The sequence below is a fragment of the Somniosus microcephalus genome, chromosome 12 (assembly GCF_052327205.1).
Source record: "Somniosus microcephalus isolate GS21.2 chromosome 12, FLI_Smic_1.0, whole genome shotgun sequence".
NCBI classification, from domain to species: domain Eukaryota; kingdom Metazoa; phylum Chordata; class Chondrichthyes; order Squaliformes; family Somniosidae; genus Somniosus; species Somniosus microcephalus.
In genome coordinates, this window is record NC_140998.1 from 169,923,793 (window position 1) to 169,951,146 (window position 27,354).

Here is a 27,354-nt window from a genome sequence, read left to right on the forward strand (position 1 = left end):
CGATTGAGTGGGGAATGAGAGCCGGCCCTTAGGGAAGGGTACAAGGGATTGAGTGGGGAATGAGAGCGGGCCCTTATGGAAGGGTACATGGGATTGAGTGGGGAATGAGAGCGGGACCTTAAAGAGGGGTACAAGGGATTGAGTGGGGAATGAGAGCGGGCCCTTATAGAAGGGTACAAGGGATTGAGTGGGGAATGAGAGCGGGCCCTTATAGAAGGGTACAAGGGAATGAGTGCGGAATGAGATGGCCCTTATAGAAGGGTACAAGGGATTGAGTGGGGAATGAGAGCGGGCCCTTATAGAAGGGTACAAGGGATTGAGTGGGGAATGAGAGCAGGCCCATACAGAAGGGTACAAGGGATTGAGTGTGGAAAGAGAGCCGGCCCATATTGAAGGGTACAAGGGATTGATGGGGGAATGAGAGCGGGCCCTTATGGAAGGGTACAAGGGAATGAGTGGGGAATGAGAGCGGGCCCTTATAGAAGGGTACAAGGGATTGAGTGGGGAATGAGAGCGGGCCCTTATAGAAGGGTACAAGGGATTGAGTGGGGAACGAGAGCGGGCCCTTATAGAAGAGTACAAGGGATTGAGTGGGGAATGAGAGCGGGCCATTATAGAAGGGTACAAGGGAATGAGAGCAGGCCCTTATAGAAGGGTACAAGGGAATGAGTGGGGAATGAGAGCAGGCCCTTATAGAAGGGTACAAGGGAATGAGTGGGGAATGAGAGCGGGCCCTTATAGAAGGGTACAAACGATTGAGTGGGGAATGAGAGCCAGCCCTTATGGAAGGTTACAAGGGATTGACTGGGGAATGAGAGCGGGCCCTTATGGAAGGGTACAAGGGATTGAGTGGGGAATGAGAGCGGGCCCTTATAGAGGGGTACAAGGGATTGAGTGGGGAATGAGAGCGGGCCCTTATAGAAGGGTACAAGGGATTGAGTGGGGAATGAGAGCGGGCCCTTATAGAAGGGTACAAGGGAATGAGTGGGGAATAAGAGCGGGCCCTTATAGAAGGGTACAAGGGATTGAGTGGGGAATGAGAGCCGGCCCTTATAGAAGGGTACAAGGGATTGAGTGGGGAATGACAGCCGGCCCCTATGGAAGGGTACAAGGGATTGAGTGGGGAATGAGAGCGGGCCCTTATGGAAGGGTACAAGGGATTGAGTGGGGAATGAGAGCGGGCCCTTATACAAGGGTACAAGACATTGAGTGGGGAATGAGAGCGGGTCCTTATAGAAGGGTACAAGGGATTGTGTGGGGAATGAGAGCGGGCCCTAATAGAAGGGTACAAGGGATTGAGTGGGGAATGAGAGCGGGCCCTTATAGAGGGGTACAAGGGATTGAGTGGGTAATTGGAGCGGGCCCTTATAGAAGAGTACAAGGGATTGAGTTGGGAATGAGAGCGGGCCCTTATAGAAGGGTACAAGGAATTGAGTGGGGATTGAGAGCGGGCCCTTATAGAAGGGTACAAGGGATTGCGTGGGGAATGAGAGCGGGCCCTTATAGAAGGGTACAAGGGATTGAGTGGGGAATGAGAGCGGGCCCTTATAGAAGGGTACAAGGGATTGAGTGGGGAATGAGAGCGGGCCCTTATAGAAGGGTACAAGGGATTGAGTGGGGAATGAGAGCGGGCCCTTATAGAAGGGCACAAGGGAATCAGTGGGGAATGAGAGCGGGCCCTTATAGAAGGGTACAAGGGATTGAGTGGGGAAAGAGAGCGGGCCCTTATAGGAGGGTACAAGGGATTGAGTGGGGAATGAGAGCGGGCCCTTATGGAAGAGTACAAGGGACTGAGTGGGGAATGAGAGCGGGCCCTTTTACAAGGGTACAAGGGATTGAGTGGGGAATGAGAGTGGGCCCTTATAGATGGGTACAAGGGATCGAGTGGGGAATGAGAGCGGGCCCTTATAGAAGGGTACAAGGGATTGAGTGGGGAATGAGAGCGGACCCTTATAGAAGGGTACAAGGGATTGAGTGGGGAATGAGAGCGGGCCCTTATGGAAGGGTACAAGGGATTGAGTGGGGAATGAGAGCGGGCCCTTATAGAAGGGTACAAGGGAATGAGTGGGGAATGATAGCGGGCCCTTATAGAAGGGTACAAGGGAATGAGTGGGTAATGAGAGCGGGCCCTTATAGAAGGGTACAAACGATTGAGTGGGGAATGAGAGCCGGCCCTTAGGGAAGGGTACAAGGGATTGAGTGGGGAATGAGAGCGGGCCCTTATGGAAGGGTACAAGGGATTGAGTGGGGAATGAGAGCGGGACCTTATCGAGGGGTACAAGGGATTGAGTGGGGAATGAGAGCGGGCCCTTATAGAAGGGTACAAGGGATTGAGTGGGGAATGAGAGCAGGGCCTTATAGAAGGGTACAAGGGAATGAGTGCGGAATGAGATGGCCCTTATAGAAGGGTACAAGGGATTGAGTGGGGAATGAGAGCGGGCCCTTATAGAAGGGTACAAGGGATTGAGTGGGGAATGAGAGCAGGCCCATACAGAAGGGTACAAGGGATTGAGTGTGGAAAGAGAGCCGGCCCATATTGAAGGGTACAAGGGATTGATGGGGGAATGAGAGCGGGCCCTTATGTAAGGGTACAAGGGATTGAGTGGGGAATGAGAGCGGGCGCTTGTAGAAGGGTACAAGGGATTGAGTGGGGAATGAGAGCAGTCCCTTATGGAAGGGTACAAGGGATTGAGTGGGGAATGAGAGCGGGCCCTTATAGAAGAGTACAAGGGATTGAGTGGGGAATGAGAGCGGGCCCTTATGGAAGGGTACAAGGGAATGAGTGGGGAATGAGAGCGGGCCCTTATAGAAGGGTACAAGGGATTGAGTGGGGAATGAGAGCGGGCCCTTATAGAAGGGTACAAGGCATTGAGTGGGGAACGAGAGCGGGCCCTTATAGAAGGGTACAAGGGATTGAGTGGGGAATGAGAGCGGGCCCTTATAGAAGGGTACAAGGGAATGAGAGCAGGCCCTTATAGAAGGGTACAAGGGAATGAGTGGGGAATGAGAGCAGGCCCTTATAGAAGGGTACAAGGGAATGAGTGGGGAATGAGAGCGGGCCCTTATAGAAGGGTACAAACGATTGAGTGGGGAATGAGAGCCAGCCCTTATGGAAGGGTACAAGGGATTGACTGGGGAATGAGAGCGGGCCCTTATGGAAGGGTACAAGGGATTGAGTGGGGAATGAGAGCGGGCCCTTATAGAGGGGTACAAGGGATTGAGTGGGGAATGAGAGCGGGCCCTTATAGAAGGGTACAAGGGGTTGAGTGGGGAATGAGAGCGGGCCCTTATAGAAGGGTACAAGGGAATGAGTGGGGAATAAGAGCGGGCCCTTATAGAAGGGTACAAGGGATTGAGTGGGGAATGAGAGAGGGCCCTTATAGAAGGGTACAAGGGATTGAGTGGGGAATGAGAGCGGGCCCTTATAGAAGGGTACAAGGGAATCAGTGGGGAATGAGAGCGGGCCCTTATAGAAGGGTACAAGGGATTGACTGGGGAATGAGAGCGGGCCCTTATGGAAGGGTACAAGGGATTGAGTGGGGAATGAGAGCGGGCCCTTATAGAAGGGTACAAGGGATTGAGTGGGGAATGAGAGCGGGCCCTTATGGAAGGGTACAAGGGATTGAGTGGGGAATGAGAGCGGGCCCTTATAGAAGGGTTCAAGGGATTGAGTGGGGAATGAGAGCGGGCCCTTATAGAAGGGTACAAGGGATTGAGTGGGGAATGAGAGCGGGCCCTTATAGAAGGGTACAAGGGAATGAGAGCGGGCCCTTATAGAAGGGTACAAGGGATTGAGTGGGGAATGAGAGCGGGCCCTTATAGAAGGGTACAAGGGATTGAGTGGGGAATGAGAGCGGGCCCTTATAGAAGGGTACAAGGGATTGAGTGGGGAATGAGAGCGGGCCCTTATGGAAGAGTACAAGGGATTGAGTGGGGAATGAGAGCGGGCCCTTATGGAAGGGTACAAGGGAATGAGTGGGGAATGAGAGCGGGCCCTTATAGAAGGGTACAAGGGAATGAGTGGGGAATGAGAGTGGGCCCTTATAGAAGGGTACAAGAGATTGAGTGGGGAATGAGAGTGGGCCCTTATAGAAGGGTACAAGGGATTGAGTGGGGAATGAGAGCGGGCCCTTATAGAAGGGTACAAGGGATTGAGTGGGGAATGAGAGCGGGCCCTTATAGAAGGGTAGAAGGGTTTGAGTGGGGAATGAGAGCGGGCCCTTATAGAAGGGTACAAGGGATTGAGCGGGGAATGAGAGCGGGCCCCTATAGAAGGGTACAAGGGATTGAGTGGGGAATGAGAGCGGGCCCTTATAGAAGGGTACAAGGGATTGAGTGGGGAATGAGAACGGGCCCCTATAGAAGGGTACAAGGGATTGAGTGGGGAATGATAGCGGGCCCTTATAGAAGAGTACAAGGGATTGAGTGGGGAATGAGAGCGGGCCCTTATAGAAGGGTACAAGGGATTGAGTGGGGAATGAGAGCGGGCCCTTATGGTAGGGTACAAGGGATTGAGTGGGGAATGAGAGCGGGCCCTTATAGAAGGGTACAAGGGATTGAGTGGGGAATGAGAGCGGGCCCTTATAGAAGGGTACCAGGGATTGAGTGGGGAATGAGAGCGGGCCCTTATAGAAGGGTACAAGGGATTGAGTGGGGAATGAGAGCGGGCCCTTATAGAAGGGTACAAGGGATTGAGTGGGGAATGAGAGCGGGCCCTTATAGAAGGGTACAAGGGAATCAGTGGGGAATGAGAGCGGGCCCTTATAGAAGGGTACAAGGGATTGAGTGGGGAATGAGAGCGGGCCCTTATGGAAGGGTACAAGGGATTGAGTGGGGAATGAGAGCGGGCCCTTATAGAAGGGTACAAGGGATTGAGTGGGGAATGAGAGCGGGCCCTTATAGGAGGGTACAAGGGATTGAGTGGGGAATGAGAGCGGGCCCTTATAGAAGGGTACAAGGGAATCAGTGGGAATGAGAGCGGGCCCTTATAGAAGGGTACAAGGGATTGAGTGGGGAATGAGAGCGGGCCCTTATAGAAGGGTACAAGGGAATCAGTGGGGAATGAGAGCGGGCCCTTATAGAAGGGTACAAGGGATTGAGTGGGGAATGAGAGCGGGCCCTTATAGAAGGGTACAAGGGAATCAGTGGGGAATGAGAGCGGGCCCTTATAGAAGTGTACAAGGGATTGACTGGGGAATGAGAGCGGGCCCTTATAGAAGGGTACAAGGGATTGAGTGGGGAAAGAGAGCTGGCCCTTATAGAAGGGTACAAGGGATTGAGTGGGGAATGAGGGGGATATAAGGGGTTGAGTGGGGAAGGATGGGCCCCAATAGAGGGGTACCAGGGACTGAGGTTCCTTTAAGTAGCCATTTGTAAGCACCTGCTCATTAGCCATTAATATGTCCTTTTATCATTGAATTTGGGGCCAAATATTTGAGTAAATTCCCCTGGATTGAGCAGTTGGCAGTCCCATGCAGGTTCAGGCTTACGAGATGCCCTTTGACGCAGCTCACATTCTGACCTTATGTTCTTTTGGTTCCTTCACAGGTCACATGTCTCCGGAGGGGCTGGTCTGGTACTTGTCTGGTCCAGAGAACAATCTGCTATTCCCAGACAGGCTGACGGTATATCAGGACATGACCCAGCCTCTGTCACATTACTTCATCAACTCCTCCCACAACACCTACCTCACTGGTAAAAGCAAAGTAGTTATTTAAAGGGGAGGGGATGTCTTGGGAGGGTTTTGTTTGTCAACATTCACCCCCATTATAGAAAAGAAACTACCAGCTCTGAGGAATTTTGATGTGATGTTTTAAAAGGCACAGGAACCTTGAGTTGGGGCTCACTCCCTGCTAGGGAGTTGGTAGGGAGCACCCTCTTTGTGTCTCGGACTGAGTCCATTGGAAAGGGTGGAGGTTCCCAACAGGTTTCTCAGAGAATGGTAGGGTTTGCCAGGGTCTTAGTCCAGTCTGAAGCTGAGAAACACTGAGAGCCAGAGTAACGAATGCCAGGAAAGCTGTACTGTGACATGAGCTGGAGAATGGGCAGATCCATCACAGGGGTCAGAGCCTTGATTCTCTTTGGACAGCTAGTCCTTCATCCAGCCGCCTACTTTCCGCCAGTACATTAGGCAAGGGCCTCAGATGAATGACCTGGGTAGGAGTTAGTCCAGGAGTACAGTCATGGCTGAGAAAGAGGGCGGGAAGTCACAACAAAGGGAATCATAAATTCTCTCCGCCTGCCCACCAAAATACATACCTCTGATCTGAGTCACGAGGACAGACTTAGGCTCTACACCGTGGCGAGGAGGTGACCTTACATTTGTTTGTGGGATGTGGACGATTCCGGACAGCCTACGTTTATTGTCCATCCCTACTTTCCCTGGGACCATTGATGATCTTGAAATCCGGGGAATGGACTGTGGGAATGGACTCCGGGAATGGACTCCGGGGAATGGACTCCGGGAATGGACTCCGGGGAATAGATTGTGGGAATGGACTCTGGGAATGGACTCAGGGGAATGGACTCCGAGGAATTGACTCCGGGGAATGGACTCCAGGGAATGGACTCCGGGGAATTGACTCTGGGGAATGGACTCTGGGGAATTGACTCTGGGGAATGGACTCTGGGGAATTGACTCTGGGGAATGGACTCCAGGGAATGGACTCCGGGGAATGGACTCCAGGGAATGGACTCCGGGGAATGGACTCCAGGGAATGGACTCCAGGGAATGGACTCCGGGGAATGGACTCCAGGGAATGGACTCCGGGGAATGGACTCCAGGGAATGGACTCCAGGGAATAGACTCCGGGGAATGGACTCCAGGGAATGGACTCCAGGGAATGGACTCTGGGGAATGGACTCCGAGGAATTGACTCTGGGGAATGGACTGTGGGAATGGACTCCGGGAATGGACTCGGGGGAATGGACTCCGAGGAATTGACTCTGGGGAATGGACTGTGGGAATGGACTCCGGGGAATGGACTCCGGGTAATGGACTCCGGAGAATGGACTCTGGGGAATTGATTCCGAGGAATTGACTCTGGGGAATGGACTCCAGGGAATGGACTCGGGGAATGGACTCTGGGGAATTAACTCTGGGGAATTAACTCTGGGGAATGGACTCCAGGGAATGGACTCTGGGGAATGGACTCTGGGGAATGGACTCCGGGGAATGGACTCCGGGGAATGGACTCCAGGGAATGGACTCCAGGGAATGGACTCCGGGGAATGGACTCCGGGGAATTAACTCTGGGGAATGGACTCTGGGGAATTGACTCTGGGGAATGGACTCCGGGGAATGGACTCCGGGGAATGGACTCCAGGGAATGGACTCCGGGGAATGGACTCCGGGGAATGGACTCCAGGGAATGGACTCCAGGGAATGGACTCCGGGGAATGGACTCCGGGGAATGGACTCCGGGGAATGGACTCCAGGGAATGGACTCCGGGGAATGGACTCCGGGGAATGGACTCCAGGGAATGGACTCCAGGGAATGGACTCTGGGGAATGGACTCCGAGGAATTGACTCTGGGGAATGGACTGTGGGAATGGACTCCGGGAATGGACTCCGGGGAATGGACTCCGGGAATGGACTCCGGGGAATAGATTGTGGGAATGGACTCTGGGAATGGACTCAGGGGAATGGACTCCGAGGAATTGACTCCGGGGAATGGACTCCAGGGAATGGACTCCGGGGAATTGACTCTGGGGAATGGACTCCAGGGAATGGACTCCGGGGAATGGACTCCAGGGAATGGACTCTGGGGAATGGACTCCAGGGAATGGACTCTGGGGAATGGACTCCGGGGAATGGACTCTGGGGAATGGACTCCAGGGAATGGACTCTGGGGAATGGACTCCAGGGAATGGACTCTGGGGAATGGACTCTGGGGAATGGACTCCGGGGAATGGACTCTGGGGAATGGACTCTGGGGAATGGACTCTGGGGAATGGACTCCAGGGAATGGACTCTGGGGAATGGACTCTGGGGAATGGACTCTGGGGAATGGACTCCGGGGAATGGACTCCGGGGAATGGACTCTGGGGAATGGACTCCGGGGAATGGACTCTGGGGAATGGACTCCAGGGAATGGACTCTGGGGAATGGACTCTGGGGAATGGACTCTGGGGAATGGACTCTGGGGAATGGACTCTGGGGAATGGACTCCGGGGAATGGACTCCGGGGAATGGACTCCAGGGAATGGACTCTGGGGAATGGACTCTGGGGAATGGACTCTGGGGAATGGACTCCGGGAATGGACTCTGGGGAATGGACTCCGGGGAATGGACTCCGGGGAATGGACTCCGGGGAATGGACTCTGGGGAATGGACTCTGGGGAATGGACTCCGGGGAATGGACTCTGGGGAATGGACTCCGGGGAATGGACTCCGGGGAATGGACTCCGGGGAATGGACTCTGGGGAATGGACTCTGGGGAATGGACTCTGGGGAATGGACTCTGGGGAATGGACTCCGGGGAATGGACTCCGGGGAATGGACTCCGGGGAATGGACTCTGGGGAATGGACTCTGGGGAATGGACTCCAGGGAATGGACTCCAGGGAATGGACTCCGGGGAATGGACTCTGGGGAATGGACTCTGGGGAATGGACTCCGGGGAATGGACTCCGGGGAATGGACTCTGGGGAATGGACTCTGGGGAATGGACTCTGGGGAATGGACTCCGGGGAATGGACTCCGGGGAATGGACTCTGGGGAATGGACTCCGGGGAATGGACTCCGGGGAATGGACTCCGGGGAATGGACTCCGGGGAATGGACTCCGGGGAATGGACTCCGGGGAATGGACTCCGGGGAATGGACTCTGGGGAATGGACTCCGGGGAATGGACTCCGGGGAATGGACTCTGGGGAATGGACTCTGGGGAATGGACTCTGGGGAATGGACTCCAGGGAATGGACTCCAGGGAATGGACTCCAGGGAATGGACTCCAGGGAATAGACTCCGGGGAATGGACTCCAGGGAATGGACTCCAGGGAATGGACTCTGGGGAATGGACTCCGAGGAATTGACTCTGGGGAATGGACTCCGGGGAATGGACTCCGGGGAATTGACTCTGGGGAATGGACTGTGGGAATGGACTCCGAGGAATGGACTCGGGGAATGGACTCCGGGGAATGGACTCCGGGGAATTGACTCTGGGGAATGGACTCCGGGGAATGGACTCTGGGGAATGGACTCCGGGGAATGGACTCCGGGGAATTGACTCTGGGGAATTGACTCTGGGGAATGGACTCTGGGGAATGGACTCCGGGGAATGGACTCCGGGGAATTGACTCTGGGGAACGGACTCCGGGGAATTGACTCTGGGAATGGACTCCGGGAAATGAACTCCGGGGAATGGACTCGGGGAATGGACTCGGGGAATGGACTCGGGGAATGGACTCGGGGAATGGACTCGGGGAATGGACTCCGGGGAATTGACTCTGGGGAACGGACTCCGGGGAATTGACTCTGGGAATGGACTCCGGGAAATGAACTCCGGGGAATGGACTCGGGGAATGGACTCGGGGAATGGACTCCGGGTAATGGACTCCGGGGAATGGGCTCCGGGGAATGGACTCTGGGGAACGGACTCCGGGGAATTGACTCTGGGAATGGACTCCGGGGAATGGACTCCGGGGAATGGACTCTGGGGAGTGGACTCGGGGAATGGACTCGGGGAATGGACTCGGGGAATGGACTCGGGGAATGGACTCCTGGGAATGGACTCCGAGGAATGGACTCCGGGGAATGGACTCTGGGGAATGGACTCCGGGGAATGAACTCGGGGAATGGACTCCAGGGAATGGACTCCAGGGAATGGACTCCGAGGAATGGACTCCAGGAATTGACTCCGGAAATCGACTCTGGGAATGGACTCCCAGGAATGGATTCGGGGAATGGACTCTGGGGATGGACTCGGGGAATGGACTCCGGGGATGGACTCGGGGAATGGACTCTGGGGATGGATTCGGGGAATGGACTCTGGGGATGGACTCGGGGAATGGACTCGGGGAATGGACTCCTGGGAATGGACTCCGAGGAATGGACTCCGGGGAATGGACTCTGGGGAATGGACTCCGGGGAATGAACTCGGGGAATGGACTCCAGGGAATGGACTCCAGGGAATGGACTCCGAGGAATGGACTCCAGGAATTGACTCCGGAAATCGACTCTGGGAATGGACTCCCAGGAATGGATTCGGGGAATGGACTCTGGGGATGGACTCGGGGAATGGACTCCGGGAATGGACTCATAGAATCACAGAATCATAGTATTTTACAGCACGGAAGGAGGCCATTTCGGCCCATCGTGTCCACGCCGGCCAACAAAGAGCTATCCAGCCTAATCCCACTTCCTAGCTCTTGGTCTGTAGCCCTCAGGTTAGAGCATCCCAAGTGCACATCCAAGTACTTCTTAAATGTGGTTAGGGTTCCTGCCTCTACCACCCTTTCAGGCAGTGAGTTCCAGACCCCCACAACCCTCTGGGTGAAGAGATTTCCCCTCATATCCCCTTTAAACCTTCCCCCAATTACTTTAAATCTGTGCCCCCTGGTTTTTGACCCCTCTGCTAAGGGAAATAGGTCCTGATGTAAAAAGACTACTGAGCACTTGGTTTGAGTATAAAACAAGGCTTTAATCAACTGTTTCACAACCATGAGATTTCTAGTTACATCACTAGTTCCTGGTTACAGAAACATCCTGAGCAAGCTGGGCCCATGCCCGAGTATTTCTACTTCTTGGATGGCGCCACCAGCTGCCCGCCCAGTGTTACTTCATGAGTCATGATAAGATTCATGACAGGTCCTTTCTATCCACTTTATCTATGCCCTTCATAATTTTATACACCTCAATAAGGTCTCCCCTCAGCTTCCTCTGTTCCAAGGAAAACAGACCCAGCCTATCCAGTCTTTCCTCATAGCTAAGGTTCTCTACTCCCAGCAACATCCTTGTAAATCTCCTCTCTAATGCAATCACATCTTTCCTGTAATGTGGTGACCAGAACTGCACGCAGTATTCTAGCTGAGGCCTAACTAGTGTTTTATACAGTTGAAGCATAACCCCCCTGCTCTTGTATTCTATGCCTCGGCTAATAAAGGCAAGTATTCCTTATGCCTTCTTAACCACCTTACCTATCTGGCCTGCTACCTTCAGGGATCTGTGGACATGCACTCCAAGGTCCCTTTGTTCCTCTACACTTCTCAGTGTCCTACCATTTAATGTGTATTCCCTTTCCTTGTTAGCCCTCCCCAAATGCATTACCTCACACTTCTCCGGATTGAATTCCATTTCAGGGAATGGACTTCGGGGAATGGACTCTGGGGAATGGACTCCGGGAATGGACTCTGGGAATGGACTCTGGGAATGGACTCTGGGGAATGGACTCTGGGGAATGGACTCTGGGTAGGGTGTTGGTGCAAAGACCAGTGGGACGCTCTGATGGGGATGGACTGTAGGGTCTTTCTGGGTGGATGAGCCAGGATGGGCTGCACGGCCTCCCTCACCCATATTACAGCAGTGACTACACTTCAAAAGTACTTAATTGGCTGTAAAGCGCTTTGGGACATCCGGTGGTCATGAAAGAGGATATACAAATGCAAGTCTTGCTTTCTTTCACCGGCATCGTCATGTGGGTTTGTGAACAAGCAGCTAGTTCTGATACGTTGGCAGGTAGCGAGCCATGTTAGACAGGAGACGAGGGAATATGAAATATGCAAGACAAGTAGATACTAAAAAGCAATAAGAGCAAGTTAAACAAGCAGGCCCTGGAATTGCATAGATCTTTTGGTGGAAATAGACCAGAACCTGGGTTCTGACAGGTCCCATAGAAACATAGAAACATAGAAGATAGGAGCAGGAGTAGGCCATTCGGCCCCTCGAGCCTGCTCCGCCATTCAATGCGATCATGTCTGATCATCCAAATTCAGTCCCCGGTCCCTGCTTTCTCCCCATACCCCTTGATCCCTTTAGCCTTAAGAAATATATCCAACTCCTTCTTGAATATATTTAATGTATTGGCTTCTACTGCCTTCTGTGGTAGAGAATTCCACAGGTTCACCACTCTCTGGGTGAAGAAATTCCTCATCATTTCTGTCCTAAATGGCCTACCCCTTATCCCTTAGACTGTGACCCCTGGTTCTGGACTCCCCGACCATCGGGAACACCCTTCCTGCATCTAGTCTGTCCAGTCCTGTCAGAATTTTATAAGTTTCAATGAGATCCCCTCTCATTCTTCTAAACTCCAGCGAGTACAAGCCCAATCGACACAATCTCTCCTCATACGTCATTCCTGCCATCCCAGGTATCAGCCTGGTGTATCTTCGCTGAACTCCTTCCATGGCAAGAACATCCTTCCTCAGATAATGCGACCAAAACTGCACACAATACTCAAGATGTGGTCTCACCAAGGCCCTGTACAACTGTAGCAAGACATCCTTGTTCCTGTAATCAAACCCTCTCGCTACGAAGGCCAACATGCCATTTGCTTTCTTAACCACCTGCTGCACCTGCATGCTTACCTTCAGCGACTGGTGCACAATGACACCCAGGTCTCGTTGCACTTCCCCTTCTCCCTATCTATTGTCATTCAGATAATAATCTGCTTTCCTGTTTTTGCCACCAAAGTGGATAACCTCACATTTATCCACGTTATATTGCATCTGCCATGTTATTGCTCAATCACCCAACCTGTCCAAATCATCCTGGAGTTTCTCGGCATCCTCCTCACAGCACACACGCCCACCCAGCTTTGTGTCATCTGCAAAGTTAGAGATATTACATCTAGTTCCCTTGTCCAGATCATTAATATATATTGTGAATAGCTGGGGTCCAAGGACCGATCCCTGCGGTACCCCACTAGTCACTGCCTGCCACTCGGAAAAAGACCCGTTTATTCCAACTCTTTGCTTTCTGTCTGCCAACCAGTTCTCTATCCAAGTCAATACCTTTCCCCCAATCCCATGTGCCTTAACTTTACACACTAATCTCTTATGCGGGACCTTACCGAAAGCCTTCTGAAAGTCCAAATACACCACATCCACTGGTTCTCCCTTCACTATTTTACCAGTTACATCCTCAAAAAATTCCAGTAGATTAGTCAAACACGATTTACCTTTTGTAAATCACAGAATCACAGAATCACAGAAACCCCACAGTGCAGATAGAGGCCATTTCGGCCCATCGAGCCTGCACCGACACATATCCCACCCGATCCCCGTAACCCCTACACCAACACATATCCCACCCTATCCCTGTAACCCCACGTATTTAATCCCCCTAACACTAAGGGTCAATTTATCATAGCCAATCAACCTAACCTGCACATCTTTGGACTGTGGGAGGAAACCGGAGCACCCGGAGGAAACCCACGCAAACACAGGGAGAATGTGCAAACTCCACACAGACAGTCGCCCGAGGCCGGATTTGAACCCGGGTCCCTGGCGCTGTGAGGCAACAGTGCTAACCACTATGCCACCGTCAAATCCATGTTGACTTTGTCCGATCCTGTCACTGTTTTCCAAGTGCTCTGCTATTACATCTTTTATAATGGACTCTAGCATTTTCCCCACTACCGATGTCAGGCTTACATCGTTCTCTCTCTATCACCTTTTTTGAATAGTGGGGTAACATTAGCTACCCTCCAATCCATGGGTACTGTTCCAGATTCCATCGAATGCTGGAAGATGATCAGCCATGCATCTACTATTTCTAGGGCCACTTCCTTAAGTACACTAGGATGTAGATTATCAGGCCCTGGGGATTTATCGGCCTTCAATCCCATCAATCCCATCAATTTCCCTAACACCATTTCCCTACAAATACTGATTTCTTTCAGTTCCTCCCTTTCATCAGACCCTATGTTCCCCAACATCTCTGGGAGGTTATTTGTGTCCTCCTTTGTGAAGACAGAACCAAAATATGTATTTAATTGGTCAGCCATTTCTTTGTTCCCCATTATAAATTCCCCTGATTCTGACTGCAAGGGACCTACGCTTGACTTCACCAATCTTTTTCTCTTCACATATCTATAAAAGCTTTTACAATCAGTGGTGTGGAGATGCTGGTGTTGGACTGGGGTAGACAAATGTAAGAAGCTTTTACAGTCAGTTTTTATGTTCCCTGCGAGCTTACTCTCATATTCTATTTTCCCTTTCTTAATTAATCCCTTTGTCCTCCTTTGTTGAATCCTAAGCTGCTCCCAATCCTCAGGTTTACTGCTTTTTCTGGCCAATTTATATGTCCTCTCCTTGGATCTTATGCTATCCCTAATTTCCCTTGTTAGCCACAGTTGAGTCACCTTTTTTGTTTTATTTTTATGCCAAACTGGGATGAACAAATTCTGCAGTTCAACCATGCGATCTTTGAATGTTTGCCATTGCCTATCCACCGTCAACCCATTGAGTGACATTCCCCAATCAATCCTACCCAACTCGCGCCTCAGACCATCGTAGTTCCCTTTATTTAAATTTAGGACCCTAGTCTCTGAGTTGACAACTTAATTCTCCATCTTAATGAAGAATTCGACCATATTATGATCGCTCTGACCCAAGGGGCCTCGTACAAAAAGATTGCTAATTAATCCTTTCTCGTTACATAATACCCAGTCTAAGATGGCCTGATCTCTGGTTGGTTCCTCGACATATTGGTGCAGGAAATCATCCCTTAAACACTCCAGGAATTCCTCCTCCACAGTATTGTTACTAATTTGTTTAGCCCAATCTATATGTAGATTAAAGTCACCCATGATGACTGCTGTGCCCTTATTGCACGCTTCTCTAATTTCCCTTTTAATGCCATCCCCAACCTCCGCATTACTGTTTGGAGGTCTATATACCACTCCCACTAACGTTTTCTGCCCCTTGGTATTTCTCAGTTCTACCCATACAGATTCCACATCATCAGAGCTAATATCCTTCCTTACAATTGTGTTAATCCCTTCTTTAACCAGCAATGCTACCCCACCACCCTTTCCTTTTTGCCTATCTTTCCTGAATATTGAATACCCCTGGATGTTGAGTTCCCAGCCTTGGCCACCCTGGAGCCATGTTTCCGTAATCCCAATCATATCATATTCGTTTACCTCTATTTGCGCAGCGAATTCATCCACCTTATTACAAATGCTCCTCGCATTAAGACACAAAGGGGGAGAAATTGGGTGGAGCCGCAAACGGGGCGCCAAGCTCGCCTGGGCGCCGGATTTAGCGCAACGTTTGGAGCAGTAGCGACCGCCGGAAATTCAGGTTGAGCGCCCCAAGAGGGACACAGGGCGAGGCTCGAGGCTCTCCGCGTCCCTCTTAGGGCGCTGAAACTGAATATCGCAGCGCAATGTGCCGCAGCGCCACACGCTGCGGCACGGCGTGCTGTGGTACTGCAGGCCTTCCTCCCAATCTTAAGAGGGAGGGGCCTACACCAGCGCGATCGGAGATTGCGAGTGCCGGCAAAAGAGCCCGGCAACGAGGAGAAGTGCCGGGCTCTCGGAAAACAGCCGGCAATGCCGCGGGGGGCGATCAGGAGGCCGGGGACGGAGGTGCTGGCAGGCGGCCGCCAAAAAAAACGGCCGCCCCGCACCTCCACCTTAATTTGCGCCACTGCCGCCACAGGAAGGCCCCGTGAACCGGGCGCCATTTGCGAACGCCGCTACAGAGGCGGTCGCTGCCAAATATCGAGATCGGGGCGGTAGCGGGGTGCTGCGCACACCGATGACATCATCGGAGGCGGCGCAGCGCAACAGGTTAACACCGCCATTAGCGCCCCAGCTAAATATCGCGGGAGGCGCGGCCAGTGGCGCTAAAGCCACTGAGTGCCCTCTTTAGGCGCTAACTGGTGGCGCAGCCCACCGAATTTCTAGGCCAAAGCCTTCAGGCTTGTTTTTTTAACGCTCTTACACCTATTAGAATTATTATTTACTGTGGCCATGTTTGAATTAAACCGTTGATTTCTCTGACTGCCACTTTTGTTTTTCTCCTGCCCCGATCGTCCACTGTAACTTCATTGATGAGTATGCTTACTCTTTGATGAGTATGTACTCTCATTAACTAATATGTATACTCATTCATAAATATGTACACTCATTGAGTATATGTACTTTGATGAGTGCATACATTCATGTGTGGAGACTCGCTGATGAGTATGTACACTTGTAAGACGTGTGGAATTACCCGACTCCCCATTCACAGGTGATAGAGTTCGGACTTGAGACTAATGAGAAATTACACCAGACACACGAGTTCTGTCTTTAACCTTTTATTGTTCCTAACACAGATTCAAAACCCCAACCACTATTCAAGCAGTTCACCGATAATATTACAGGAAATCAAACATACAACCACCCGCCGATGATCGGTCCAGCATTGATTGTGGGTACTCGTAAGAGAAAAGACCGGCCAGGCCCCTTCCTCAGACTGCAGCCTGATCCCCGTAGGCTAGATGACAGGCCAGGCCCCTCCTTCAGACTGCAGCCTGATCCCCGTAGGTGAGATGACCGGCCAGGCCCGTCCTTCAGACTGCAGCCTGATCCCCGTAGGTGAGATGACCGGCCAGGCCCCTCCTTCAGACTGCAGCCTGATCCCCGTAGGTGAGATGACCGGCCAGGCCCCTCCTTCCTCAGACTCTGATCCTCGTAGGTGAGATGACCGGCCAGGCCCCTCCTTCAGACTGCAGCCTGATCCCCGTAGGTGAGATGACCGTCCAGGCCCCTCCTTCCTCAGACTGCAGCCTGATCCCCGTAGGCTAGATGACAGGCCAGGCCCCTCCTTCAGACTGCAGCCTGATCCCCGTAGGCGAGATGACCGGCCAGGCCCCTCCTTCAGACTGCAGCCTGATCCCCGTAGGTGAGATGACCGGCCAGGCCCCTCCTTCAGACTGCAGCCTGATCCCCGTAGGCGAGATGACCGGCCAGGCCCCTTCCTCTGACTGCAGCCTGATCCTCGTAGGTGAGATGACCGGCCAGGCCCCTCCTTCAGACTGCAGCCTGATCCCCGTAGGTGAGATGACTGGCCAGGCCCCTCCTTCCTCTGACTGCAGCCTGATCCTCGTAGGTGAGATGACCGGCCAGGCCCCTCCTTCCTCAGACTGCAGCCTGACCCCCGTAGGCGCGATGACCGGCCAGGCCCCTCCTTCAGACTGCAGCCTGATCTCCGTAGGTGAGATAACCGGCCAGGCCCCTCCTTCAGACTGCAGCCTGATCCCCGTAGGTGAGATGACCGGCCAGGCCCCTCCTTCAGACTTCAGCCTGATCCCTCTGAGTGAGATGACCGGCCAGGCCCCTCCTTCCTCAGACTGCAGCCTGATCTCCGTAGGTATACTGTAGTACCTGCAGTAACCACACCGGTATATAAGCTGTGCGTATGCCTCTGTACCCCAGTCTAGAGATGACCCTCCTCCAGCAAAGACCTGTTGTTTGTTTATGTACAGCATCCGTGTAATTATTTATCCACTGAACCACGGATCTAACAGTGGCGACAAGTGTTGATGCGAATCTACCTGCAACATAAAAAAAAATAAAAAAAATATAGTCGAGTCCAGGAACACGGGCGTCGACCGCGAGCAACCGCCCAGCAGTCAGGCAGAGATCCAACTTCGCTGGGGAGGCTGTGGAGAGCCGGGCTTGGTTCCCCAGCCACAACGAGCAGTAAGAGACCGACGACAGGTCCAGAGCAGACCCTTCCCGAGCAGCGACGGCTGGAGCCGACCAACGGCAGAGAGAGAGAGCCGGGCAGCGTCGACGGGGTAAGAAAGAGGGTGAAGAGAGCAGGGCGCAGCCGGGGATTGATCACCGAGCGGCATCGAGGAAAAATACTGCAAACTGGAGAGAGAGAGGGTAAGAAACAGCTGGGTTCTAGACTGAGCGGCGTCAACAAATATCAAGAGAAGAACGCGCAGAGCACAGCCAGGGATCACGGGCTGATCAGGGTCCGCGGGGCGAAGCAAGGGGAGACGCCATTGAGCCACGGAGAAGCAGGGAGAGCGTGGGAGGCGCCATTGAGCCGCGGAGAAGCAGGGAGAGCGCGGGAGGCGCCATTGAGCCACGGAGAAGAAGGAAAGCGCGGGAGATGCCATTTTGTGCCAGCGGAGAAGAAGGGGAAGCGCGGGAGGCGCCATTGGGGATAGTTAACGCACAACCAAGGATGCCAAAGAGTGGCAGTATCTCTACGTTCGACAATGAAGTCGAAGATTGGGCGACATATGTGGAACGTATGGAAGTGTACTGCAGGGCAAATGAAGTGCCAGATGCTAATAAAGCACTGGTTCTGTTAAATTCCATGGGTGCAAAAACTTATGGGTTACTGCGAAATCTAATAACCCCAGAGAAGCCGGTAAACAAGGATTTTGGAAGCATAGTAGAAATCCTACAGGACCACTTAAGCCCCACACCGCTGCTGATAGCAGAACAATTTAAGTTCCATAAAAGGAACCAACACAAAGACGAAAGCAATGCTGAGTACCTAACGGAACTGCGCAAGCTATCAAAATACTGCCAGTTTGGAGCGGGACTAGCAGACACGTTAAGGGACAAGTTTGTGTGTGGGCTACAAAGTGAAGGAACCCAGAAACGGCTTCTATCAGAAAAGGACCTTATGCTGGACAAAGCTTTCAATATGGCAGTATCACACGAAGCAGCCGCAAGGGGCACTGCAGAGATACAACGGAGACCGCAAGAATACGGCACCAACGAAATGACCTATGGAACAGCGAAGTGCTATCGCTGCGGCAGAACAACACATGACCAGAAAGATCGTTGGTTCAAGGACCAAGTGTGCAGACAGTGTGAGAAAGCAGGACACATAGCAAGAGTCTGCAGGTCTGGGAAGAAAGCCAACAGTATGAAATCTCCACAGGAAACATAGAAACTAGGAGCAGGAGTAGGCCATTCGAGCCTGCTCCGCCATTCAACGAGATCATGGCTGATCATCCAAACCCTAGCACCCAGTCCCTACACCGACAGCCATCCCACCCAAGCCCTATCCCCGTAACCCCACATATTTAATCCCCCCTAACACTAAGGGCCAATTTTTATCATGGCCAATCAACCTAACCTGCACATCTTTGGACTGTGGGAGGAAACCAGAGCAAACCCACGCAAACACAGGGAAAATGTGCAAACTCCACACAGACAGTCACCCGAGGCTGGATTTGAACCCGGGTCCCTTGCGCTGTGAGGCAACAGTGCTAACCACTATGCCACCGTGCCAAGTACAAAAAAATACACCAGGTGATGGACAGTGGTTCAGACGAACAGAAAAGTGACACAGACTCTGGAAGCAAGGAGCTGGGTTGTCTGAAACTACATAATGTAACCAAAATGGAGGATCACCAGACTATCTGGGTTACACTCAAGATAGACGGAGTCCAAGTGGAAATGGAATTGGACACAGGGTCAGCTCTAACAGTCATAAATCAAAGAGATTACAAGCGGCTATTTTCACACATACCCTTGAAAGCTACAGAGATTGTCTTGAAGACGTATACGGGGCAAAAAGTCTACCCCAAAGGAAAAATAAGGGTGAAAGTGACATATAAAGGTCAGGAAATACCTAAAATGGATATATATGTATTGCCAAATGGAGGACCACCACTGCTAGGACGTGAGTGGATCCGGAAGATACATTTAGATTGGCATTCCATACAGGCACTGAAGGTGGAGGCCAAAAAGGATGACGACGTCACACCTGGACGACTGTCAAAAATGCTAACTGACGCAAAAGAAGTGTTCCAGGAGGGACTAGGAACACTAAAAGGAATAACAGCAACAATTAAAATAGAGGATAATGCAAGCCCAAAGTTTCTGAAGGCCAGACAAGTGCCTTATGCGATCAGACCAGCGGTTGAAGCAGAGCTGGAAGGGTTGGAACGTTCAGGAGTACTGTCCAAATGGACTGGAGCAAGTGGGCTACACCCATCGTCCCTGTAATGAAGAGGTCGTTGAGTAATACGCCTGGGGAACCAAAGAAGGTCCGCATCTGTGGGGATTTTAAGGTGACAGTGAACCCAGTCCTTCACACGGTGCAATATCCGCTTCCACGAATTGAGGATATTTTCGCCTCGCTATCTGGTGGTAAACGCTTCACCAAAATTGATCTATCCCAGGCGTACTTGCAAATGGAGGTAGAAGAAACTTCGAAACAGTACCTTACGATCAACACCCATAAAGGTCTCTATCAATACAACCGGCTGGTGTTTGGAGTAGCCTCGGCTCCGGCTATCTGGCAAAAGGGCGATGTATCAGGTCCTGCAAGGGATTCCAGGGACCCAGTGTTATTTGGACGACATCCTGGTCATGGGCGAAAATGACAGTGATCACCTCGCCAACTTGGAGAAGGTGCTCACCAGATTAAAGGAATATGGGCTACGAGCTAATCGCCACAAGTGCGAGTTTTTCCAGAAGCAGATCTCGTATTGTGGCCACGTCATCGATGAAGAGGGGTTACATAAGTCCCCTGAAAAGATTGAGGCAGTAGTCAAGGCTCCAGCACCGGAAAATGTGTCACAACTGAGGTCGTTCCTCAGGCTGGTAAACTACTACCATATGTTCTTACCAAATTTGTCCACGGTATTACACCCACTGAACACCCTACTGCAAACAGGGGTACCATGGAAGTGGAATGACGAACGTAGACGAGCTTTGCAGAAGTGTAAAGAATTGATCACATCAAAAGAGGTGTTGGCCCATTTCAACCCAGCACTACCAATTCGTTTGGCATGTGATGCATCACCCTATGGCATTGGAGCGGTGCTGTCACACAAATTCCCAGACGGGTTGGAGAGGCCAGTAGCCTTTGCGTCTCGGTCACTAACCTCAGCCGAGCGCAACTATGCCCAGATTGACAGGGAGGCCCTCAGCCTAGTATGGGGAGTAAAAAAATGCAACCACTATCTGCATGGGCAGAAGTTCACCTTGCTGACTGACCACCAACCACTTGTCTCCATCTTTAATCCTAAGAAGGGCGTTCCAGTGATGACTGCACAACGGTTACAAAGATGGTCCCTGTTTCTAGGGGCGAATCAATATGAAATAGAATATAAAGGCACGAAACAGCATGGGAACGCTGATGGGCTATCGCGCCTGCCACTGCCTACGGTGGAGGAAGCACCAGCAGTGGACCCTATCGAGATATTTTATTCGTCGATAATTGAACGATTGCCAGTAACAAACGCGGATATAGAGAAGGAGACCCGCAATGATCCGACGCTGTCACGGGTATATGAATTGACGGTGAGGGGATGGCCAACACATGGCGACTGACTGTTGCCAGCATTCTCATCCAGAAGAGAACAGCTGTCAGTATGCCAAGGGACAGTGATGTGTGGATCCAGAGTGGTGATTCCACCCAAGTTAAGGGAGAGAGTGCTAAAGGAGCTACATGAAGGTCATCTGGGGGGAGTGAAAATGAAAAGCCTTGCTAGGGCTTATGTGTGGTGGCCGGTGTTGTATCCGTGTGTTAATGAAGACCCGGAAAGCAGGAGTTGATTTAACAAGTGTTTACTGAACAAAGTCTGGAGGTGAACTAAACTATACAAGACGCTATACAGGCTTATATACCCGAGTGGTCACTACCGGTACTACAGTACACGGGCTTCAAAAAAACATAGTTCCTCTTAAAGGTACATACACCACAATTCCTCCCCTTTTAGATAAATAGTACAGAATATTTTTTTTACATTTTTACAAGAACAATAATCTACACATTTGCTGAAGTTAATCAATTACAAATTCAGTCTCTCTGGAGGCTTCCTGACTCGGTCCGGATAACGCCTCGGTGGTGTAGTAGGTTCTTTTGGCAAGGTCGATTCAGCTTGAATGCCAGTGTCGGGTTCATCTGGTTCCAGTATCACTGGATCGGAGGTAGATACTATGGGTATCGCTGCTTCATCATTAGGCGTATAGAGTTGTGGTGTAGGTTGTCCCTTTTCGGATGACTCTATGATCTGGTCAGCATGGCGCCTTATTATGCTTTCTCCAATGTCCACGGTATACATCAGCGGTCCGAGTCGTGTGCAAATAGTTCCAGGCTGCCATTTCTCAGTACGGTAGTCCCGGGCCAAAACTTGTTGACCTATCTGGAAGGTTCTAGTTGGCCTTTCATTCATGCCTTGAAATTGCCGGTTCTCTACGTCCCTTCTGATGTTTGGCTTGATCAAATCCAGCCGGCATCTTAGGCTTCTATTGAAAAACATCATGGCGGGGGTTTGGTTTGTAACCACATGTGTTGCATTCCTGTACGCAAACAAGAAGTTATCTACCTTATGTTGTAGATTTATGCCTTCATTACCCATGGCCCTTATGGCCTTCTTGAAGGTCTGGACAAACCTTTCAGCTAATCCATTGGTGGTGGGATGGTATGGGGCGGACATGTAGTGCTTAACCCCATTGTTTTTTAAGAACTTCCTGAATTCTTCGGATACAAATTGCGGTCCATTATCAGAACAGATCTGTTCAGGCAGCCCATTCCTGGCGAATATGGTCCTTAATACTGTGATGGCTTTTTCCGCGGTGGTGGAGGACATGTTTATTACCTCCGGCCACTTGGAGTGTGCATCAACCGCGATTAAGAACATTGAGTCCATAAATGGACCAGCAAAGTCGATATGTACCCTTTGCCAGGGAGATGAGGGCCACTCCCATGGATGTAGAGGGGCTTGTGGTGGGGCGTTTTGGACCTTCTGGCATCCTAGACAGCTCTTGGTCATTTCTTCGATGTCTCCATCGATACCTGGCCACCACACAAATGCTCTGGCTAAGTTCTTCATTTTCACTCCACCCAGATGCCCCTCGTGAAGCTCCTTTAGCACTTTATCCTGGAGTTTGGGTCGAATCACCACTCTGGATCTACACATCAAGGTTCCTCAGCACACTGACAGCTGTTCTCTTCTTTGCGAGAATGCTGGTAACAGTGGTTCACCATGTGCTGGCCATCCCTTCACCGTTAAATCGTAGACTCGTGAGAGAGTCGGGTCATTTCTCGTTTCCTTTTCAATGGTAGAATTTGTCACTGGTAGACATTCAACTATGGTCGAGTGGAACATCGCCACTGGGTCCACTGTAGGTGCCTCTTCTACCGTTGGCAACGGTAGGCGCGATAAACCGTCAGCATTCCCATGCTGTTTTGTTCCTTTGTATTCTATGTCATATTGGTGTGCCCCTAGGAAAAGGGACCACCTCTGTAGCCTTTGCGCTGTCATAATGGGAACGCCCTTTTTAGGGTTGAATATGGAGACGAGGGGTTGATGGTCAGTCAACAAGGTAAATTTTTGTCCGTGTAGGTAATGGTTGAATTTCTTCACCCCCCACACCAGGCTGAGTGCCTCCCTGTCGATCTGGGCATAGTTACGCTCAGCTGAGTTCAATGAGCGTGACGCAAAAGCTATCGGCCGCTCCGAGCCATCAGGGAATTTATGCGATAATACCGCTCCCACGCCGTAAGGGGATGCATCGCACGCCAGTCTGATTGGCAGTAATGGGTTGTAATGAGCCAACACTTCCTTGGATGTGATCAAGCCTTTGCATTTATGGAAGGCACGTTTACAGTCTTCGCTCCATTTCCAAATTACTCCCGTTTGTAGCAGTGCGTTAAGAGGGTGCAGAACCATTGACAAGTTTGGTAAAAATTTATGATAGTAATTTATTAATCCCAGGAACGACCTTAATTGTGAGACATTTTCAGGTGCTGGGGCTTTTACGACCGCTTCAATTTTTTCAGGTGATTTATGCAACCCTTCTTCATTAATGACATGGCCACAATATGATATTTGTTTCTGGAAAAATTCGCACTTGGGGCGATTTGCTCGTAGGCCCCGTTCTCTCAGCCTCGTGAGCACCTGCACCAAATTGGCAAGGTGCTCGTTGTCATTTTCTCCTGTTACAAGGATGTCGTCTAGGTAGCATTGAGCCCCTGGAATCCCTTGCAGTACTTGCTCCATAGCTCTTTGCCAGATAGCCAGAGCTGATGCTACTCCGAAAACTAGCCGATTGTACTGGTACAGACCTTTGTGTGTGTTTATCGTGAGATACTTTTTAGAGGTCTCCTCAACCTCCATCTGTAGATATGCCTGTGCCAAGTCAATTTTGGTGAAACGTTTCCCTCCGGATAGTGAGGCGAAAATATCTTCTATCCTCGGAAGAGGATACTGTACCGTATGAAGAACCGGGTTTACAGTCACCTTGAAGTCCCCACAGATGCGAATTTTTCTCTGTCCTTCAGATTTATCATTATTCAATGTTTTCTTCATGACCGGGACGATGGGTGTTGCCCATTCGCTCCAATCTACCTTGGATAACACGCCTGCTTTTTCCAAATTCTCCAGCTCTGCCTCGACTGCTGGACGAATTGCGTATGGCACCGGCCTTGCCTTAAAAAACTTGGGAATTGCCGCATCTTCTACTTTTATTGAGGCGGTGGCGCCTTTCAGGGTTCCTAGTTCCTGTTGAAACACTTCTTTGGCATTAGCCAAGATTTCTTTTAATCGTCCAGGGATGATGTCATCATCATTTTTTTTCTTACTGGTCACCGTCAGTGCCTGAATGGAGTGCCAGCCCAAACGTATCTTTCTGATCCATTCACGTCCCAACAATGGTGGACCACCATCTTGCAGAACGTATAAATACAACTTCTGTATTTCCTTGCCGTTATATACAACAGGCACCCTTATTTTCCCTCTGGGGTATACTTTCTGCCCCGTATATGTCTTCAAGATAATGGATGTGTCTTTCAAAGGTATATGCGGGAATAGCCGCTCGTAATCCCGTCGACTTATGACGGTCAGAGCTGATCCTGTATCTAGCTCCATTTTAACTGGGGACCCCGCTATTGTGAGGGTAACCCAAATGGTCTGGTAATCTTCTTTGGCAATTACATTATGTAATTTGAGACAGCTTAGTCTCTTGTTTCCGGAGTCGCTATCGCTCTTCTGGTCTTCGGAGCTACTGTCCGTCATCATTTGTACCTTCCTGTACTTTTCCTTATTGACCTTTTTACTGTCAGCGGATTTTTTTCCAGATCGGCATACACGTGCAATATGTCCCATCTTTCCGCATTGCCTGCATGCTTTGTCCTTGAACCAGCAGTCCCTCTGGTCATGGGTGGATCTGCCGCAGCGATAACATCTCTCGAAACCCCGTGTCATTTCATGGGTGCCGAAGTCCTGTGGCTTTTGCTGTATCTCTGCAGCTCCTCTTGCTGCTGCTTTGTATGATACAGCCACACTGAAAGCCTTGTCCAGTGTCAAATCTTTCTCAGAAAGTAGTCTTTTCTGTGTTCCTTCGCTTAGGAGACCACAGATGAATTTGTCTCGTAGAGAATCTGCCAGTCCTGCCCCGAATTGGCAGTGCTTAGACAGCTTTCGTAATTCGGTGAGGTAATCAGCGTTACTTTCATTCTTGTGCTGATTCCTCCTGAAGAATTTGAATCGTTCCGCTATCAGCAGCGGTGTTGGGTTTAAGTGCTCCTGTAGGGTATCAACAATCTCCTTAAAATTCTTCTCCATCGGTTTGGCTGAAGTGATCAAGTTTCGTAACAGCCCGTATGTCCTTGCGCCCATCAGATTTAGAAGTACCGATGCCATTTTATCATCCGCTACTTCATTCGCCTTGCAATATACCTCCACTCTTTCCACATATGTGGTCCAATCCTCTATATCACTATCGAAAGCAGTGATATTGCCAGTGTTAGGCATCCTGAAAATCAAAAATGGTGCCTCCCGCGCTTTCTCTTCTTCCCTGTCGAGTCAAGATGGCGCCTCCCGCGCTTTCCTGCCGCTGCCGCTGCTGCCAATGCTGTTCTCCGCTGTTTTTAATTACATATATATTTTTCAACAGTTTCTCCGTCACTCCGTCGGACTCTCTGGGACTTTCCCCTCCCTTTGCTTGGTCCGAACGCCGACCTGCTTTGCAGCGCCGGCCGTGTCCTGAGTGCTCCACCCTCTGTCTTTGTTTGCTTCTGCCTTACGACTCGCTGACCGGCCCCGCTGCAGAGCTACCCGATCGAGCCGCAGCCCACCGCCCAGGAAGGATTAGTGCAGTACCTGCCACCAGCCCGTTTAGCTGGTGAAACCACAGTTTTTTTCTTTTTTTTTTCTTTGACCTTCGTCTGAGGAATCGATCTCCTTGAGGTGCTGCCGAATTGCAGGTAAGTTCGTTTCTAACTCGTCGCCACTGTTGTATCCGTGTGTTAATGAAGACCCGGAAAGCAGGAGTTGATTTAACAAGTGTTTACTGAACAAAGTCTGGAGGTGAACTAAACTATACAAGACGCTATACAGGCTTATATACCCGAGTGGTCACTACCGGTACTACAGTGCACAGGGGCTTCTAAAAAACATAGTTCCTCTTAAAGGTACATACACCACAGCCGGGAATCGATCAACAAATCGAAGACCTAACTAAGAGCTGCTTAGGATGCCAGAAGGTCCAAAATGCACCACCACATGCCCCTCTACACCCATGGGAGTGGCCCTCCTCTCCATGGCAACGGGTGCACATTGATTTCGCTGGTCCATTCATGGACTCAATGTTCTTAATAGCAGTGGATGCTCATTCAAAGTGGCCTGAGGTGATAAAGATGTCTTCAACCACTACAGAGAAAACGATTGCAGTCCTACGGACCATATTTGCCAGAAACGGGTTGCCAGAGCAGATCTGCTCTGATAATGGACCACAGTTTGTGTCCGATGAGTTCCAAAAATTCATGAAAAGGAATGGGGTAAGGCATTACACATCCACCCCGTATCATCCAGCCACCAATGGATTGGCTGAGAGGTTCGTACAAACCTTTAAGAAGGTGATAAAGGCCATGCGCGACGATGAAATTCCACTACAGCATAAGATGGACAATTTCTTATTAGCCTACCGAAACGCGACACATGCAGTTACCAACCAGACCCCGGCCATGATGTTCTTTAACCGAAGGTTGAGATCTCGTCTGGACTTGCTCAGACCAAATGTGCGAAGAAATGTTGAGGACAAACAATTCCAGCACATCAACGAGAAGCTGACAAGGAGCTTCAATGTAGGGCAACCAGTCTTGGCCCGTGACTATCGAACAGAGAAGTGGCAACCCGGAACGATATGTACAAGGCAGGGGCCATTAATGTACACAGTGGATGTCGGGGAGAACATTGTGACACGCCACGTCGATCAGACCTTAGCGTCACAGGAAGGCGTCAACCCCATGTCTCGAGTACCTGGGGATGAACCCGACGTACCGGTAGTATCTACCTCAGACCCAGTAGCAGTGGAACCCGATGAACTACCCGATGAAAAGGGGTCAGAATTGCCTCTGCACCAAGAACAAGAACCTCCGGAAAGGCGCTATCCCGAAAGGGTCAGGAAGCCGCCCCAACGACTGAATCTATAAA

General features: G+C 51.0%; 1 protein-coding gene across 1 annotated transcript in view; it reads left to right on the forward strand.

Annotated features, from left to right (window-relative positions):
- The first annotated feature begins 5,548 nt into the window (after window positions 1-5,548).
- LOC147109716 (1-phosphatidylinositol 4,5-bisphosphate phosphodiesterase beta-2-like) overlaps window positions 5,549-27,354 on the forward strand; it is a 195,988-nt gene continuing 174,182 nt past the window's right edge. Inside the window, exon 1 of the mRNA XM_086003833.1 lies at window positions 5,549-5,694. Coding sequence (XP_085859959.1) covers window positions 5,553-5,694 — 142 coding nt within the window. The 5' untranslated portion in view covers window positions 5,549-5,552. The remainder of the gene's footprint in view (window positions 5,695-27,354) is intronic.